At 36.1% G+C, this 18,897-nt stretch overlaps 1 protein-coding gene and 1 pseudogene across 1 annotated transcript in view; both read left to right on the top strand.

Moving 5' to 3' along the window:
• Positions 1-5,862, top strand: part of LOC142858926 (vomeronasal type-2 receptor 116-like) — a 35,329-nt gene extending 29,467 nt beyond the window's left edge. The window contains exon 7 of the mRNA XM_075988994.1: positions 4,937-5,862. Within this exon, the coding sequence (XP_075845109.1) occupies positions 4,937-5,862 (926 nt within the window). The remainder of the gene's footprint in view (positions 1-4,936) is intronic.
• Positions 5,863-15,855: 9,993 nt separating this feature from the next.
• LOC142832611 (vomeronasal type-2 receptor 116-like) overlaps positions 15,856-18,897 on the top strand; it is a 47,073-nt pseudogene continuing 44,031 nt past the window's right edge.

Here is an 18,897-nt window from a genome sequence, read left to right as displayed (position 1 = left end):
TAGACTCTGTGAGTTCAAGGTCAGCCTGGACTGCAGACTGATTTGCAGGACAGGCTCCATAGCTACTGAGAAATGCTGTCTCAAAAGAAAGAAAAAAAAAGAGAGAAAGAAATAAAAATTGAGATAAGGAAACAAGAAATGGAAAGAAAAAGGGATATAAATAGTATAAAATAGAAATGTAGATTATTGAATCTACTCTGAAAAGATAAAAGGAGGATACAGATATGACAAGGTAAAAAAGTAGATTTTTGAATTGACTTCTTCAAAGCAAATGTTAGTTTTAAATATTTCCCATTGGTTTTACTTTTGTATATTGTAAACAAATTTTGTATATTCATAGAAACTTGAGATTAATTTTCTTAAAACAGATTGTACAAATATTTTGAATATTATTCAAGGTGTAGTATCTATACAGCTCATTTAACAATGTAATGCCAATTTCTAGTCCTTGAAACTAGCATATCAACTGTATAGGGAAAATAGAGCAGACCAATCTAGTTCAGAGAAGATAGGGGACACTGAAGAATCTCTTCATAAAGTTTACTTTGTGGAAAAAGTCAAGGATAGGAACTAAATTAAGTATAAGCCTTTGGGCTCAACAAGATAACATATATATAAACTATTTTCTCTGAATTTGTCAAATGCAAATTAACGAAATAATGTGGGTATATTTCTTCCCTGTATATATTATATATAGTCATTATACTTATTGTGTATAGTTTTCTTATATTAATATAGCCTTCTTTTTATTATTTTTTGACAAAAAGGAGAAATGTAGAGGCATTTTAATTGTATTTAATAAATAAAGACTACCTGAAGTTCTGAGAGTAAAGCAGTTTCATTGGTCAGCCTTATAGAGAAGATTTTGGGAAAAAAAAAACTTTAATCCCAGTAGCCACCATAGTTAATATAGAAATTGGGTAGTGCATGCCTTTATCCCAGTGATGCAAGCCTTTAATCCCAGCAATAAAGGGGAATAAAAAATGGGGGGAGACAGCTCTCAGACAAAGTCTCTTTCTGTGATTCCAGGAGACAGGATAGCCATTTCAGTCGGAGGTTGAGTTAAAAGGCAGTGGCTGGCTGTTTTGATTTTTAGATCTTCAGGTTGAACCCCAATTTCTGACCCTGAGTTGTTCTTAAAAGTGCTTCATACCATGACATACCTCTTTGATTCATTGAAAGTCTATACTAGGTGGCCTTTTCTCAAAGAAACAGTTTTCACAATAACACAACAGTGTGACCAAGTTCTACATAAGGTTTTTATTAGTGATTAATATCTTCTGTAACTACACATAGATTGTATTCCAGTCATGAATCTTCACTAATATTTACTTTCTTTCAATTTTCATATCTCTATATTTCACTATATTTTTATAGCCACCATATATTTGCAAAATCGATGCTGAATAGAAGTCAGAGTAATTAAATTCTATTTTGTATATCTTGGGAGCCAAATTCAAATATACTATAAGATGAATAAAGAGGTGAAATCATTACTTGTAAATTTTTCAACTACTGTTCTTTATTGAACAAAAGACTTCAAGCACTAACCAAAGATCCTTTTTTCAAAGATCAATGTGATTGGCAATCTTTGGAAGTTAATAAGTTTGAGCACATGATGTAGAAAATGTGGAGTCTTATAATCGCCATTTTTACATAAAGCACACAGATAGTAATATCAAGGAGTAGAGGATTAAAATCATTTTCTGTGAAAGCAACTAGCCACAATTACCCAAATGGTGCTATCTCCTACACAGCTCCTATTAGTTAAATGGTTGTTTAGAGTTGCTTACATAAAATGGCAAATAGTTTTCTCCCGTATTGCCTGACGTTCTAGAAAATTAAGGTTTATAAAGAATATTTATGAGTGGTAAGATGACTCACAAGATAAATCTTTTGCCACTAAATCTGATAGTGATCTCAGCCCTGGCCCCATGTGGTACGAAGTGGTTGCCAACTCATTGAGATTGTGCTCAGATCTCTTTGGACCTGCACATAGATCATACTCCAAATTAATCAAACTGCAATGAAATTGCCTTATAAATAAAAATATATAAGAATGAAGGGTATTTACAACAAAAGTTAAACAAAAATAATTTATTAACTCTTTAAATATGTGTATATATGTGAGATGGTTGGTTATGCATACACAATTGCAGGTGCATGTGAGAGGCATCCAATGCCCCTGTAGTTAGAATTACAAACAATTGTGAGACAGATAACATGGATGCTGTGAATTAAACTCAGGTATTGTGCAAGGATAGTATATTCTCTTGATAACTGGAATAAATTTCCAGCACTTAAACAAATTAAATAATTACATGTGTCCATAAATTCATCTTTCTAAATAAAATATGCTTAAAACCTGGGACACCTCATTACTCTTTGCAATTATCCAATAGATAAAAACAATTTGAATCATATTTCCTTAATTATCCAGGTAGGAAATTACATCTTATGAATACAGTACTATTCTTCAAAGGAAACCTTTTGTACATGCCTTAATAACCTCTCTTCATAATCATGGTGTTATATCAATATCTAATTGATACCAGACTACATTTACACAATCTTGGTCTTGAATAAAATGTAATAAGGCATTAAGGTATTTGTTCCCAAAAGTGATAGAATAAATATGGAGGGCTTTTTAATGCTCAGTATGCACAGAGGTATCTACCTTTAGATTAGCATCTCTACTGCCTGATGAGGACATACGTGAACACATTATTTTCTTTAAATATATTTTCCTTTGAAAATTAAAAATTACATTTATAAACCTTTCTTCTCTTTTGCTCACTTTCCTATATTCCCCATGTAAATTAATAACTCTGATATTCAAGCTCTATTGTTATTTTACATGTATACAAACATGTAGATATACAAACACGTATAACTTACTGATTCTAAAGGGACTTTTGCCAACCTGAGAATATAAAGCATTACTCTAGAAAGTCTTTTTCTTCTTCCCATTCCCTTCGCTTTGGTTACAATATTATATTAGAGTAATAGTGAACAGTGATAGTAATTGGCCATTTCGGAGATGTTGCCTTCTTGGAATAGGTGTCGTCATTTGGTGGAAACTTGTCATAGAAGAGGGAGATTTTGAGGTTTCATATGCTTAGGCCATTACCAGTTAGACCATTTACTTCCTTTTGCCTATGGATCAAAGATATAGAATACTCAGCTCCTCTTCAAGCATCATGTCTGCCTTCATACCAACATGTCCCAGGATGATAATAATGGATTTGGCCTCCAAACTTCATGACACCCAAGTAAATGCTTTTCTTTGTAAAAGTAACTATGGTCTTATTTTCTCTTCACATCCTCAGAAACACTAACATGACTAGTATATTCCTAAAATAGGCCACAAGCTCTCTCTATCAAGGTCCAGCTATCAGAGTATTGAACTCCAACTAGCAAAAAGTGTTTTTTTTGTTATTTTTATATTTATTTTTGTTATTTATTTTCTTTTTTATATATTTTTTCCATTTAAAAATTTCCACTTCCCCCTCCTCCCATTTCCTTCCCACTCCTCTAATCTACATCCTCCATCCCCCTCCACCTTAACAGAGGGCAAGGTACCCTTTGTTGTGGTAAGTCCAAGGCCTTTCCATCTTCATCCAAGCCTAGGAAGCTGTGCATCCAAATAGACTATGGTAAGAAAAGGGCAGTACAAGTTTCAACTACTTGTTTCTATAGCAAAAAGTGTTTTATGGCAGTCCTAATTGACCTATCCAATCAAAAATAAATTATTTGTCCTATCAGGGGTTCCCCTTCTACCTTTATAAATTGTTATTTCCCGCCCGCCATGGCTGACTCCTCTAACCAGAGGCAGAACAATGTTCTCCTTTACCAAAACGCATTCTCTCCTCTCTTATTGAATACTCTTATCCATTCTCTGTCTCTTGTCTTTGACTCTCACTCCCTATCCATTGTCCTCTTGGAAAAACCAATCTCTTTTTAGTTGAGAACTTGATCTTAGCCTGTTGTATGCAGACTCCATGGGTCTCTACAGATTCTGTTTCATGTTTCTTCTATGTCAGTGTGTTTTGGCTGGTGAATTCATACTAGATAATATATCACATAACTTGTAGCAATAGAAGACACATCTATTTCAGGGAAAGCATTAATAAAACAGACAGAAAGGAATCAGACATCTGGGTAACCATGACATCTGAAATATTAAAATACACTCTGTGCGATACTATGATTAATTATTTAATCTCTAAACTCCTAGTTTCTCTGAATTCATTATAGCATTCAGAAAGTACTGAAAATATCTGTATTTTCTGATAACATAAAAAATGGTATCATCAACACAAAGAGTTAAATAGACAACATATTGTTTTATTTAATTCTTCATAATAATAATGAGTGAGTATTCTGAAATGAAAGTATTGCTATGCAACAGTGTCTCTCAACTATATCAGTAAAGAAGGCAGATATCACAATGTTTATTTATTTGTTTATTTTGTTGTTCTTGTTGTTGTCTGTTTTTGTTTTTTTTAATTCATTTATTTATTAAGTATTTCTGCCTCCTCCCTGCCACCGCTTCCCATTTTCCTCCCCCTCCCCCGATCAAGTCACCTTACCTCATCTTCTTGAAGAGCAATCAGCTTTCCCTGACCTGTGCGAAGCCCCACACTGAGACAATGGGGATGTTTTATTGGGAACTCACCAAGGCCAGCTGTCCTGGGTCTGAAAAAGCATGGAATAAATTTGGACTAGCTGAACATAGCGGACAATGAGGAAGAATGGGAACTCAAGAACAATCGTAGTGGGTTTTTTATCCTAGTGCACGTACTGGCTTTGGGGGAGCCTAGGCAGTTTGGATGCTCACCTCACAATGTTTATTTAACACACTTAATTTAAATAGTCTCTCAGTAAATGGCAGAAGTTGTGCATTGTACTAAGCATGCTTTTCTGTCTCCAGCAGATGTGGAAAAATGTGTGAGGTGTCCAGAGGATGAGTATGCTAACAGAGAGCAGAATCGGTGTATTAAAAAAGCTGTGGTCTTTCTGAACTATATAGACACCTTAGGGATGGTTCTGACCTTAATGGCCTTGTTCTTCTCTGCATTCACAACTGTGGTTCTTGGGATATTTGTGAAACATCACAACACTCCCATTGTCAAGGCCAATAACCAGAATCTCAGCTACATCTTGCTGATTTCACTCATCTTTTGTTTTCTCTGTCCCTTGCTTTTCATTGGGCATCCCAACACAGCTACCTGTGTTCTGCAACAAATCACATTTGGAATTGTATTCACTGTGGCTGTTTCCACTGTGTTGGCCAAAACTGTGACTGTGCTGCTTGCTTTCAAAGTCACAGACCCTGGAACAAGGATGAGGTATTTTCTGGTTTCTGGTGTTCCCAACTACATCATTGCCATCTGTACGCTCATCCAAATTATTCTCTGTACAATCTGGCTGCAATTTTCTCCTCCTTTTATTGACAAAGATGTGCATTCTGAGCACGGCCAAATCATCATTGTGTGCAACAAGGGCTCAGTTACTGCATTCTACTGTGTCCTGGGATACCATGGCTCCCTTGCATTAGCGAGCTTCATTGTGGCTTTCTTGGCCAGGAATCTCCCTGACACATTCAATGAAGCCAAGTTGCTGACCTTCAGCATGCTGTTGTTTTGCAGTGTCTGGATAACATTCCTTCCTGTCTACCACAGCACCAAGGGCAAGATAATGGTGGCTGTGGAGGTCTTGTCCATCTTGGCTTCCAGTGCAGGCCTACTGGGATGCATTTTTATCCCCAAGTGTTACATAATTTTGTTAAGACCAGAGAGAAATTCTCTTCAAAAGTTAAGGGAGAAACATCTTCCTGAACACACATTTCATAAAATGTAACTGACAATTACTGTATTGGTACAGAACCGCCTAATAAAATACAATGTAAACTGTATAAATGGCTACTGATTATCATCATTTCTTCTAATGAGGAGGCACAGCAGTGTCATTTACACTACTTTTCTGTACACTGTGATCCATTATCATCCGCACAGCCACTTTCTTTATAAGATCCATTTCTTGAACATTAGCACATAGTCCCCTCTGTTTTCCTTTCTTTCACAATTTCAGAGTAAGATTTGAAATAAACTCAAGTAACTTTATTGATATCTGAGTGGATGAGGGACTTTGAATGCAAATGAAACCAGGGAAATCTTATAGTAGAGAGAAATACAGCTTTCAGATGGTAAAACAATTTTGCCCACTCTTATGGAAATAAAAGAGAATCTTTTGGCATCCTGAGAGTAAGAAGAGTAGAATTTAGGAGAGGGAGAGAAAAATATTTCATAAATAAATATAAAAGATATTAAGAAAGTTGGAAAGTTGTCTCAGCATTTAAAGTCATGTATGTTTTTTTTCCTTATTATTTGTGGTTTTTTGAGACAGGGTTTTTTTTTTTTTGTAGCTTTGGAGCCAGTCCTGGAACTAGCTCCTGTGGCCCCGGCTGGCCTCGATCTCATAGAGATCTGAATGCCTCTTTTTTCGAAGTGCAGGGATTAAAGGCATTCGCCCCCACTGCTGGCATCATGTATGTTTTTTCCAAGGAGATGAGTTCACTTCCCATTCCCCAGAACTTGTAGTTTACACTTTCCAATAATAATAGCTCCAATGAAAGCATTGCTCTCTCTTGCTCCCAGAACACCTCCATACAGATGTGCACATAATAACATACTCAAAAAGCACACATATACCTAATTGAAATTAAATTAATTTTTTAATTTTATGAGTTTTTTATTTACAGATAAGAAAATACCAATAAAAATTAACATGAGAATTTAAGTATGATGCAATTTAACAATACATGCTCATATTGTACATTATATAGTATAGAACAATGTATAAAATATCCACACAATTATTTTCTTTTGATTACATTATGTTAATAGAGAATTTTATAATGTATATTTCTCATTTCTTGTTTTGAATGAAAAAATATAAAACTTAATATTGTATATCTTTGATTAAATATACTGAATTCATTGCTGTACTATCTTCCTTTTTGAAACACAGAAGAAAATATGAAAAATATATATTTATCTAGATATACTTAAACAAATGGATAGATATCTTTCAGTGGTTAGCTTTAGACTTTGACAAACTTAATTCATGAAACTGAAATACTTTAATAGAGGTTCTGTGAAGATATAAAGTTAGTGTGGTGACCATATGCTTTTGTCTATTACATGAGGTTGTTTTCTCATTTGTCAGTCTTATTGTGATCTTTGAGCATAGAGACACAGACCACAGACTCTCCTATAATGTGCTTTGTTAGCTCTACAAAATAAAACACCTTCCTCATTGAGAGTACAGATTGTATTAAAAGATAATGTTCTTTGTATGTGTGTGTCTCTCATTTATTTATTTATTATTAAAAATTTCTGTCTACTCCCTGACTCCCATTTCCCTCCTCCTCCCCCCACACCTCTACCCCTCCCTCTCAGTAAGAACTACACTCAGGGTTCCCTGTCCTGTAGTAAGTCCAAGGTCCCCACCCTCCAACCAGGTCTAGGGAGGTGAGCATCCAAACAGGCTAGGCTCCCACAAAGCCAGTTCACGCAATAGGATCAAAACCCAGTACCATTGTCCGTGGCTTCTGAGTCAGCACTCATTGTCTGCCATGTTCAGAGAGTCCGTTTTCATCCCACGCTTTTCAGTCCCAGTCAAGCTGGCCTTGGTGAGCTCCCAATAGATCAGCCCCACTGTCTCAAAGGGTGGGTACACCTTCTGTACTTGTTTCAGCTTCTCTAGCGAGCCAGCAGTCAAGATTCCTGCAGGTAGGCTGTTCCAACACCCCAAACCATCCATCGGACCATGAATGCTACAAGTCCCACTACACCCCCAAACCTTCTTATCACCCAACCACGATCTCAGTGGAACTCTGAAACACAGCCTGCTATTACACAGAGAGGATGGATAGAGGAAATGTGAAGCACAAACTGTGATTGCACAGAGTGGAATAAGAGAGCAGGGCCCAGAGAGAACTCACTGTCTACCTGAGACACAGAGAGCAATAGTACAGAGCAGAACAGAAACGTTCCCCAAGACACAGACAGCTACACCAAGGATTGAACAATATACAAAGATACTGCTGGGACCAATACAAGAATTTCTCCAAATACCTAAAAAAAACATAGTAACAACAAAACTCAGTATTACAGCAAGACTTCATCATGCTAACCCAGAACAAGAGAAGAAAATGATTTCAAATATAACTTTATGAGGATGATAGATAAAAGGCACGGAGCTACCAGAGATAAAAGCTAGTGACTTTACCAATAAGATACAGCCAGGTGGTGATATACTTATAAATAGAATGAGTTAAATTAATATGAGTTAGTCAATAAGAAGATAGAGCTAATGGGCCAGGCATTGATTTGATTAATAAAGTTTATGTGTGATTACTTTGAGTTTAAGCTAACCGGGCATCCTGGAACCAATAAGTAGCCTCCTTCTTCTTCTAACACTTTTTTCCATTGTATAATTTTAGCTTCTTGGTCAAAAATTTGGTGTTCATAGGTGTGTGGAATAATGTCAGGATCTTTGTTTCAATTCCATTGGTCTACCTGTCCGATTTTATGCCAATACCAAGCAGTTTTTATTACTGTAGCTCTAGAATAAAGCTTGATGTCAGGGATGGGAATGCCTGCAGAAGTTCTTTATTATAGAAGACTGTTTTGGTTATTAATGGGTTTTGTTTTCTCATATGAAGTTGAATATTGTTCTCCAAGTTCTGTGATTTGTGCTAGGATTTTATTGGGGATTGCATTGAATTTATTGAGTGTTTTTGGTAGGATTGCCATTTTTACTATAGTGTCCTTACATATCCAAGTATTGGGAATTTTTTTGCTTATATCTTTGACGAATTTCTTCTTCAAAGAATTAAAGTCCTTGTCATACACTTCTTTCATTTGTTTGGTTAATTTTACACGAAGGTATTTTTTGTTATTTGTGGGTATTGTAAATGGTGATGTTGTTTTCATTTATTTTTCAGCCGATTTATTATTTGAATATCGAAGGGGTACTAATTTTTTTTGAGGTGATTTTGTATCCTGGCACATTCTTTAAGGTGTTTACCATTTGTAGGAATTCCGTGGTAGAGATTTTGGCATCACTTATGATACTACCATATCATTTGCAAAGAGTGAGAGTTTGACTTTTTCCTTTCCAATGAGAATCCCTTTATTCATTTGTTGTCTTATTGCTCTTGCTAGCAATTTGAGTACTATGTTGGATAGATATAGAAAATGGAAAGCCTACTCTTGTTCCTGATTTTAGTGGAATTGCTTTAAGTTTTCTTCCAGTGGTTTGATTTTAGCTCTTGGATTCCTCTATCTTGTTTTTTAATGTTTATATATGTTCATTTATCCCTTATCTCTCCAAAAGCTTTATCCTTAATGGATGTTCAATTTTGTTGAATGCTATTTCAACATCTAATGAGATGATGATTTGGTTTTTATTGTTTAGCTTTTTTATATTGTAGATTATGCCAAAGACTATTTTTTGTATGTTGAACAATACCTGCATCCCTTTGATGAATCCAACTTGATTATGGGGATCATTTTCTGATGGGCTAATGGATTTGGTGTGCAAGTATTTTACTGAGTATTTTTACATCTATGTTCATTGGTAAGCAACTTTCAAAATTCTAGAATTGACAGAGACCTCTCACTGCCTGGACAGTCTCCCAAAGTTCTTCTTTACATTTAGGGCACTCATCTTCAGCCTACAGGCCCATAATATCCAGCAGATTTTTCCATGAAGCAGGAAATTTCAAAGACAGTTCTACCTATATCAGCAGTTTTTCAGTCATATTTTTATGTGTCCTGCAGAATGTCTAGCAGACTCTTTCATGAAGCAGGAACCATGAGGGATTATCTCATTTTAGGCAAGCTCAGCAGTCATTTCTCTGTGGGTTCTGCATGTCCAGTTTGCAGTCAAGGCAAAATCAAATTCTTGCATAAATGACTAACAGACTTTATAAGGAGCCTCTTCAATGCCCATCTTCCTCTTGAAGTAGATTGGTGTTGCCATGAGCAGATGTGTCTCATGCCATGAAAAGTCCTAAGTTATTAAAACATTTAAATGCCATATTCTAAAGTCCACTAGAGATTTGAAGAATACTTATCTAACTGAAATTTGTCTCTATAGACCTAGAAAATCTAACTAACATGACTACAAGCTTGACTATTATAGATGATTATCTATTAACCTATATTTTTAAATCATAAATTACATTTTTAGGTGAACTACGCATGCCTAATACTTTAATCAAGAGCATAAATATACATATAACAAAATTGGCCTTAAATTTGTATCAATAAATATAGTATGTACTCACTCATTAGTGAATTTAGCCATAAATAAAGGTTATTGAGCCTATAATTCATGATCCTAAAGAAGCTAAATTGGAAGGTGAACCCCAAGAAAAAACATGTAGTAGACAAGATTGCCAGGCAAAAATTGAGAGCTTGGGGGTGGGCCGGTTGGATTAAGGGGAGATGGGGAGAGAGAAGGGAGAAAATGAGGATGGGGAGAACTTGGGGGAAAGGGATGGTTGAGATGGAGAAAGAGTGGATATGTGATGAGGAAGGTCATTGGTAAAGTAATAAAGAAACTGCTTGGACTAATAGGTTAAAACATATGTGGGAGGAGTAAACAGAACAAAATGCTGGGAGAAAGAAGCTGAGTCGAGGAGAAGCCATGATTCTCCCACTCCAGACAGATGCAGGTTAAGATCTTTCTTGGTAAGCCACCTCATGGGCTACACAGATTATTAGAAATGGGTTATCTCAATATGTAAGCGCTAGCCAATAATAGCCTGGAACTAATGGGCCAGGCAGTGTTTAAATGAATACAATTTGTGTGTTGTTATTTAGGGGCATAAGCTAGCCATGTGGGCGGCCGGGTGCCAGGAATGCACCCCACCGCTCCTATTACAACAGATATGGGAACAGTGAAGTATATATCGTAATTAAGGGAGGCATTTTAGGGTGGGAAAGAGACTAGACTCTAGATGGGTTCCCAGGTGTCCAGGGAGATGTCCCCAACTTTTTTCTTGAACAGCTCAGGAGAGGGTGCCTGAACAGCCCCTATCCCACAGCCACACTGATAAATATTTTGCATATCACCATAGAACCTTCATCTGGCAGTGGATGGAGATAGAGTCACAGACTTACATTGGAGCACTGGACTGAGCTCCCAAGGTCCAAAAATGAGGAGCAGAAGGAGGGAAACCATGGAATGTGGACCACGAGGAGTGCACCCACCTACTGAGATGTTGGGGCTGATCTAATGGGAGCTCACTGATGCCAGCTGAACTGGCACTGATGGAGCATGTGATCAAACCATACTCTCTGAACATGGCGGACAATGAGGACTGACTGATAAGCCAAGGACAATGGCACTGGGCTTTGATCCTAATGCCTGTACTGGATTGGTGAGAACCTAGTCTTTTTGGATGCTCACCTTCCTAGACCTGGATGGAGCGGGGAGACCTTGGACTTCTCACAGGGCAGGGAACCCTGACTGCTATTTGGACTTGAGAGGGAGGGGAAGAAGGGATGGGGAGAAAGGGAGGGAAATGGGAGGAGGAGAAGGGGATGGTAATTTGTAATAATAATAATAATAATAATTTTTTAAATAATTGTATCAAAAAATCAAGATAAATACAAACGCAAATTATTCATATACATTTATAGACAATATTTGAGAATATGGGCATAGTTTTCTCCATATAGCTCCTGCTGATTGGGTGTGCTGTTAATTAGGTCTTCCATGGTATATCCTGTGTATTATGTTTTCTCAGTCACCAGTTAGGCAAAGTAATTTTGATGGTGACTTTTCAGGGGTTGTGCTGTATGAAGCCCTCTTTGTCTGTAAGAAATCCACAGGTTCTTATCCTATGTGGAAACAAAAGAAGAACCTCTTTCCAAAGCATCATATTCTTATAAACTCAAGATATCTTTACTTTGGTTTTGCTTAGCACCCTGTACAATAAAATATCTATTTGTGTTTAGCTCCTTTACAGTCAAAAATTTTAAAGAAAACATATTAATATATATAATCTAGGCTTTCTCTGTATAGTCACATTTTACATGGTTTATTTTTATTCTATTAATTCTTAATATTTATTTTATTATATTTACTCCTTTATTCTATGATTGTCTTACTCTATCTCTTTAAAGACCTCATGTTTTTTTAAAAAAAATCCTTCTTTTTGTAACTCTCTGTACTCTTTTTCTTCTTTTTAACAAGCCTATGTACATTTATCAAACCCTATTACACATTTAGAGCTCTTTTATGTCTGATTTTGTCTCTTGTGTATCTGTAAATCTTTACTAGCAAGGAGTGCTTCTTAAAATGATAAAGCCTTCTGAAAAACTTAAGAGGTGACATTGCTAGGGTAAATATAGTACTGCTTGCTTGCCTCACCCAGTACGGCATGGCAGAACTGCACTCCTCCTCTGAGAGCCACGTGCAATGCCCAATCTCTAGGTACACAGCCTACAGTGAGACATATCCATGAACTTATGGGCACAGGAGACCACTTCCTAAATATAACCTCAGTAGCATAGACATTGAGAGCAACAATTAATAAATAGGACTGCCTGAAACTATCGGCAAGGCACAATCACTAAGACAAAATGGTAGTGTATTGAATGGGAAAATATCTTTACCAGATCCATATTGGAGAGGATTGATCTCCAAAATATATTTTAAAAAAACTCAATAAACTAGACATCAATTATAAAATAATCTACTAAAAAGTGGTAGAGATCTAAAGAGAGAATAATCAGCGGAAGATTTGCAAATAGCCAAAGCACATAAAGGAATTGCTCAGCATCTTCAGCCATCAAAAAAATGCAAAACAAAGTGACTCTGAGATAACATCTTATGCAATTCAGAATGGCTAAAATGAAAAACACCAAAGACAGCTTATGTTGGAGATGATTCAGAGTAAGGGGAATACTCCACCATAACCTGTGGAATACAATATAGGATAAAGACTTTGGAAAACATTGTTGTGGTTTGGGAAAATCTGGGAGTCAGTCTTCCTCAAGACCCAGCAATATCACACTTGGAAATATACCCAAAAGATGCATACTCATACCAAAAGAACATTTGCTCGGATGTGTTCATAGCAGCACTATTTGTAATACCCAGAACCTGCAAACAACCTAGGTGCTCCCAAAATGAAGAATAGATTTAAAAAATATGGTATATTTACAAAAGGAGTATTACTGATCCCTAAAAAGAATAAAATCTTGAAATTGCATTCAAATAGATGGAATTAGAAAATAAACATTCTGAATGACTTAACCTAATCCAGATAGATAACCATGGTATATACTCACTCTTGAGTGAATATTACATGTAAATCAAAGAATATTCCCAGAGAAGCTAGTTAGCAAGGAGAACCCTAAGAGATATACATGGATCCTCATGGGATTAGAAAAAGACAAGATCTTCTGAAAATCTTGGAAATATGGAAAAAGGGTTCAAAGGGTGGGGTTAAGGCAGATGGGAGGTCGAGGAGGACTAAGAAAAGAGGAGGGAGATGAAACTGTAGTTGGGACCTGAATGGAGAGGGGAGGACCTTGGACTTCACACTGGGCTGGGACCCTGACTGCTCTTTGGAATGGAGAGGGAGAAGGAGAGAAGTGGAGGGAGGGGGAGAAATGTGGGAGGGGAGGGAAATGGGAGGCTGAGAGGAGGCAGAAATTTGTTCAATTAAAAAAATCTAAAAAAAAAATAAATAAATAAACATATAAATATATAAATAAGACCCTTCCAATGAGAGATTCTTCCTGTCATATACTTCTCTGTCACCTCTTTGCCCCCAGAACAGCTCATTACAGAATCAGAGGTCATGTCCTTTTATATGTTGATCTTAAATGTATTAATTTCAAAAGGAGAACACTAGTCCTGTTTGCCTCATCAAATGCTAAGTAAATCTTACAACCAAGCAGAGAAAGTCTTAATATTTTCTCTTACTTAAAGTATTTTAAAAGTAATAAAACATAGAATAGTACTGGACTGGAGTTTCTATAAATACTGAAATTGCCCACATATAATTTCCAATTGCTTGAAATACTGCTGGCCCCAAAAAGTAGGAGTAAGATTAAAAAAAAACCTGTATTAGCATGATACAAGAAAATGAATAGACAAGGTGAAGTTTGTCGGTTACATCCATAGTTCAACATTCTGTTGATAGAACAAAACAAGTCATGCTCACACATTAGATCAAAACATCCTATAGGCAAACTACTCCCTGAGTGTAATCCAATGTTACCTCCTAAAAAGAAATGGAACCTTAGTTGAACCCTTACACTTTGTTTGAGGTAGAAACATGTCTATCTCTATTCCTGAAATACAAAGTCTGGCTTTGTATTGTCTGGTTGACAATAACCTTGAAGAAAGCAGAACTCTTTGACCTAAATCTAGGTGATCCGTTTGTTTAAGATAGAAACACAGTAACCCTGAAGGAATAGAGGTGTGCTCCAACTTTCTGACTTTTGGTCAATGTGGAAACAAGCTCATATTTTTGTGACTTCATGCCCTATTTTTGTTCTGCTTTAACTGAAGTCCATATCCATCAACTGAAAGGGACTCATCAGCTCACACTCATCAATGCACCCTCACAATGGCAATGCACAGTCTATAAGGCAAGCAAAAAGACATGAGTTGGAAAATGGTATAAGAAGAATTCATGAGTAACTAACCTGGAATGTTTTCAGATGTTGGTCTTAAGCAAATTTCATCTTTGTCAATATGTAAATGTTAATAAAAACTTGCTTAAATTCAGCCAAAAAAGAAAAAAAATTATGCAGTGAGCCCATGGTAACTTCACGGTATTTATTGCTTTGGAAGATTCTCAACAAAACATATTCACAATGACTACAAGAATCTAAAATGAGTAAAACACTATAGGAAATCACAGATAATGCAGAAGAATTTGATCAGAGGACTAATAGTTCTATGAGAACTTAGGCTCATGGAGGGAGATCCTTTTTATAAAAGACATAAAACATTTGCCTTGTCTTCTATTTAATATTTGTGTTTGGCAAAAGAGTGAGAGATATTATTGAGAGTTTGAAATGTAGGACACATAATATGAAGGGATCTTGTTGAATATTCATAAAAAAATTGTAATGATATAAATGGAATTGATTCTGTGGTGATTTATATAATGGTAGAACAGCAGGATTCAGAAAAAATAGAATTGAGGCTGATTATTGTTCTCAAGACAATGGGAGCACAGTATTTGGTGAGATAATCTGTTACTGTCAGTCATGTAGTATAAACCCCACGTGCAAGTTGTGTGAAACTCAATTTCTCTAACTATGGAACTGTTGTTCCTTGACAGAGACTTGTGAAAGAATTCCCAGTGTGCAACTAGGAATTTTGACTTTGTGTGTCCTCATGTGGATCATCTAACAAAGTACACTGACATCATTTCTGAAGGCATTAACATAAAAAGATAATTCTGGCTGTCCTAGAACCAAATTTTTCTCAAAATAACATCACCCAAGGAGCCATAATTTCCACAAAAACAAATGATGTCACAAAACTACCCAAATTATCCCCATGCAGATTTCTGAAGCAAATTGTGATCACGTTCATATATGGTGCACAGCCTCAGGGGAAGAAAGTGTCCAAGATTCTTCCAGAGCTGAGGAATCAACTGGGAAATAAAGGAACCAAGAATACACAAATAGTCTCTCCTTTGGCTGCATAAATAAAAGCAATGGGGAATATATGGGTGCCCATATAATGTGCTGATCTGAAGAGTACTTCACAACACACACTGACCAGGCTTCAAGGAGGACAAAGATGTTTCCTTTGATTTTCCTCTTCTTTAACCTGAACATTCCATTTCTTGTGTCCAGGTTCACTCAACCCAGGTGCTTTTGGAGAACGAGGCAGATAAGGAAAAGAGCGAAGACTTGATGAAAGTTTATATCTTCTACCTTAATATAGTGCAGCAGCCTGTGGAGAATGATTATTTCAACAACATTCTGAATATGCAGTAAGTTTCTTTGAATTTTCAATGTAAATGTCAACATAAATATTTCATAGGGGGTCAGAAAATGAGAACAATGTTTAAAATCTTTTGTCCTGTTATTTCAATTTTCATACCTAAACACCTAAAAAAATAACCCCATGTTCTTTGAGGCCCATTGCTTTTTTGTTTTTTTACTTTTAGTTTGTCTAGGTGGTGTAATATTATTTTCCCAGTTACTCTCCTATTTATAAGGCTGGAAACTGTGGGGGAAAAGGGACTGTATAACTTTGTTCATCAAGTGTATCTGTCCTTTTGACTGTTTCCACAACTGAGTAGCCAGTAATATCTTATCGAAAGAAACCCATACTGGTCAATAAATATCATAATAAATGGGTGCAACTAAACTGATGTGGATTAGATACTGTGACGACCACGCAGCTTCAAATGCATGTCCCAAAGCAAGTAATATGTGTGACACCCTTGGATCCAAAGACTTTTTACATAGATATTCAGTAATCTCTCAAATGCTCTGCATGTGGACACACTGTGCCTTCTAATGCCGCATAAAGAATAAAAACAGGAGACTTGCCCACTGTTAAATTCTTATATGATTGTGTTTCTCCATTCTTCACTTACGTATAACCATAGGCCTTTGTTGCCACAGTACACTTCTTCACTGTCTCTTTAAACAAAGAAAGAATATTTGTAGTATAAATGATATATTTGCATTCTTTGAATAGGAATTGTCACTAATAGCGGAGACTGCGTACTTTCCTAGCACTTGGCTAAATGGCAGGTGCAGCATACGATCCTTGAAAACACTTGAGAATAGTGATCTCCCAGCTCTTTGCTATTCTCTAAGAAGGACATGTCTCTTCTCTATAACTCCAGACTGTTTACTCACTGTCAATTGTATCTCATTTACACCTTATTTTACTCTTCAATGATTTTACTAGTTATAGCTTTGTCTTTTACGAATTTAGGCACATGCAATTTTGATTTTCGTGTATTCTTGATAGCTCTTTTCAAATATAGCACTTTAGGTCACTATGCATTGACGTATTTTTTTTACCAAATTAGTTATTCATTCTAAATTAAACAGCTAAATATTTTATTAAATGATATTTTTAAATGACATTAAGGTGCATGGATGGACATTCTTTTAGTAAAATATACAAAATGAAAAATAGCTCTGTGATTTAGAGTGAGGCAAACAGAAATCTCCTATCTTTTCCTATTGAAGGAATGTGAGAAAGCAATAAAACATTTTCTCTGCTTCTAAATCTTCATGATATTTTGTTAGTTTTCTTTCACTCATGTTGAAGATGGCTTTATCTTGGATATTTCTTAACAGATTTGGGTTAATTAGCCTTTTAAAGTCTAGTTTCTTGAGTTCTCTATATATTTTGGAGATCAGACCTTTGTCGGTTGCGGGGTTGGTGAAGATCTTCTCCCAGTCAGTAGGTTGCCTTTGTGCTTAGTGACAGTTTCCTTTGCTTTACAGAAGCTTCTCAGTTTTAGTAGGTCCCACTTATTCAATGTTGCCATTAATGTCTGTGCTGCTGGGGTTATACGTAGGGAGTGGTCTCCTGTGCCCATTTGTTGTAGGGTATTTCCCACTTTTTCTTCTATCAGGTTCAGTGTGTTCGGGCTGATATTGAGGTCTTTAATCCATTTTCACTTGAGTTTTGTGCACGGTGATAGATATGGGTCTATTTTCGTTCTTCTACAGGTTGACATCCAGTTGTGCCAGCACCATTTGTTGAAGATGCTTTCTTTCTTCCATTGTATACTTTTAGCTCCTTTATAAAAAATGAGTGTTCATAGGTTGTGGGTTAAAATCCGGGTCGTCTATACGATTCCATTGGTCGACTTTTCTGTTTTTATGCCAGTACCACACTGTTTTCATTACTGTAGCTCTGTAATAGAGTTTGAAATCAGGGATGGTAATGCTTCCAGAAGATCCTTTTTGTATAGGATTGTTTTTGCTATCCTGGGTTTTTTGTTTTGCCAAATAAAGTTGATTATTGTCCTCTCCAGATCCGTGAAGAATTTTGACGGGATCTTGATGGGGATTGCCTAGTAGATGACCTAAAATGCACATTACTTATAGACCTATAACAACAATAACACAGTTTAGCAGTGCATTTTCTTACACAATTTATAGAGGAAATAAAAACTACTTCAAGGTACAAGTTCAATTACATTATATCGAATGCTCTAATTCAAAAGTATCCTTTAAAGCTAGTGATGGATTTTTCAGGAGTGCATTGACCTATTTTGTTGTTCAGTGTGCAGAAGTTAGAGTTTCACTTCCATAAGTTCTTATCTCAAATGTAGACAAGAAAATGTATGTTGTTCAGATATACCTGGTATTATTATCCTTAATCTCTGCATTTGTAAATGGTGTAGGTGCATCATTGCACACTCGAGGCCAGTGGCAGGTAAGACAGATATTAATGAAAACAATGAATTCCATTCCCTTTTTATGGTCTATATGAGTATTTCTCATGTCCATACACACAGATGATCTATTTACCCTCTGTATTCTGCTATTTAAATTTATTAAAAATTAAGTATTTAAAGAATTTTTTGCCAATAATCAATAAAGAAGAAAAATACAAGATGGTGATGATAGACGTGAGGGAATATGTTAACTATATTGTCCACTAAATATGAAGGAATTATTAGTACAGGAGCCAAAGGTTGCCCCAGAAGACTACTGTGCAGTCACCATCATTCCTTGAATGCCTTTACCCAGTTCAGTTTGTTTTACAAAAATTACCAGAATCTTGGCTAATGCATCACGTGTACATTTAATCTTGCTCAATAATTTCAAACTAAATATATAATCAGGTTTTCTGTTTCAT

Source organism: Microtus pennsylvanicus, chromosome 1, assembly GCF_037038515.1.
Source record: "Microtus pennsylvanicus isolate mMicPen1 chromosome 1, mMicPen1.hap1, whole genome shotgun sequence".
Lineage (NCBI taxonomy): Eukaryota > Metazoa > Chordata > Mammalia > Rodentia > Cricetidae > Microtus > Microtus pennsylvanicus.
This window is presented reverse-complemented; position numbering and strand designations above follow the sequence as displayed.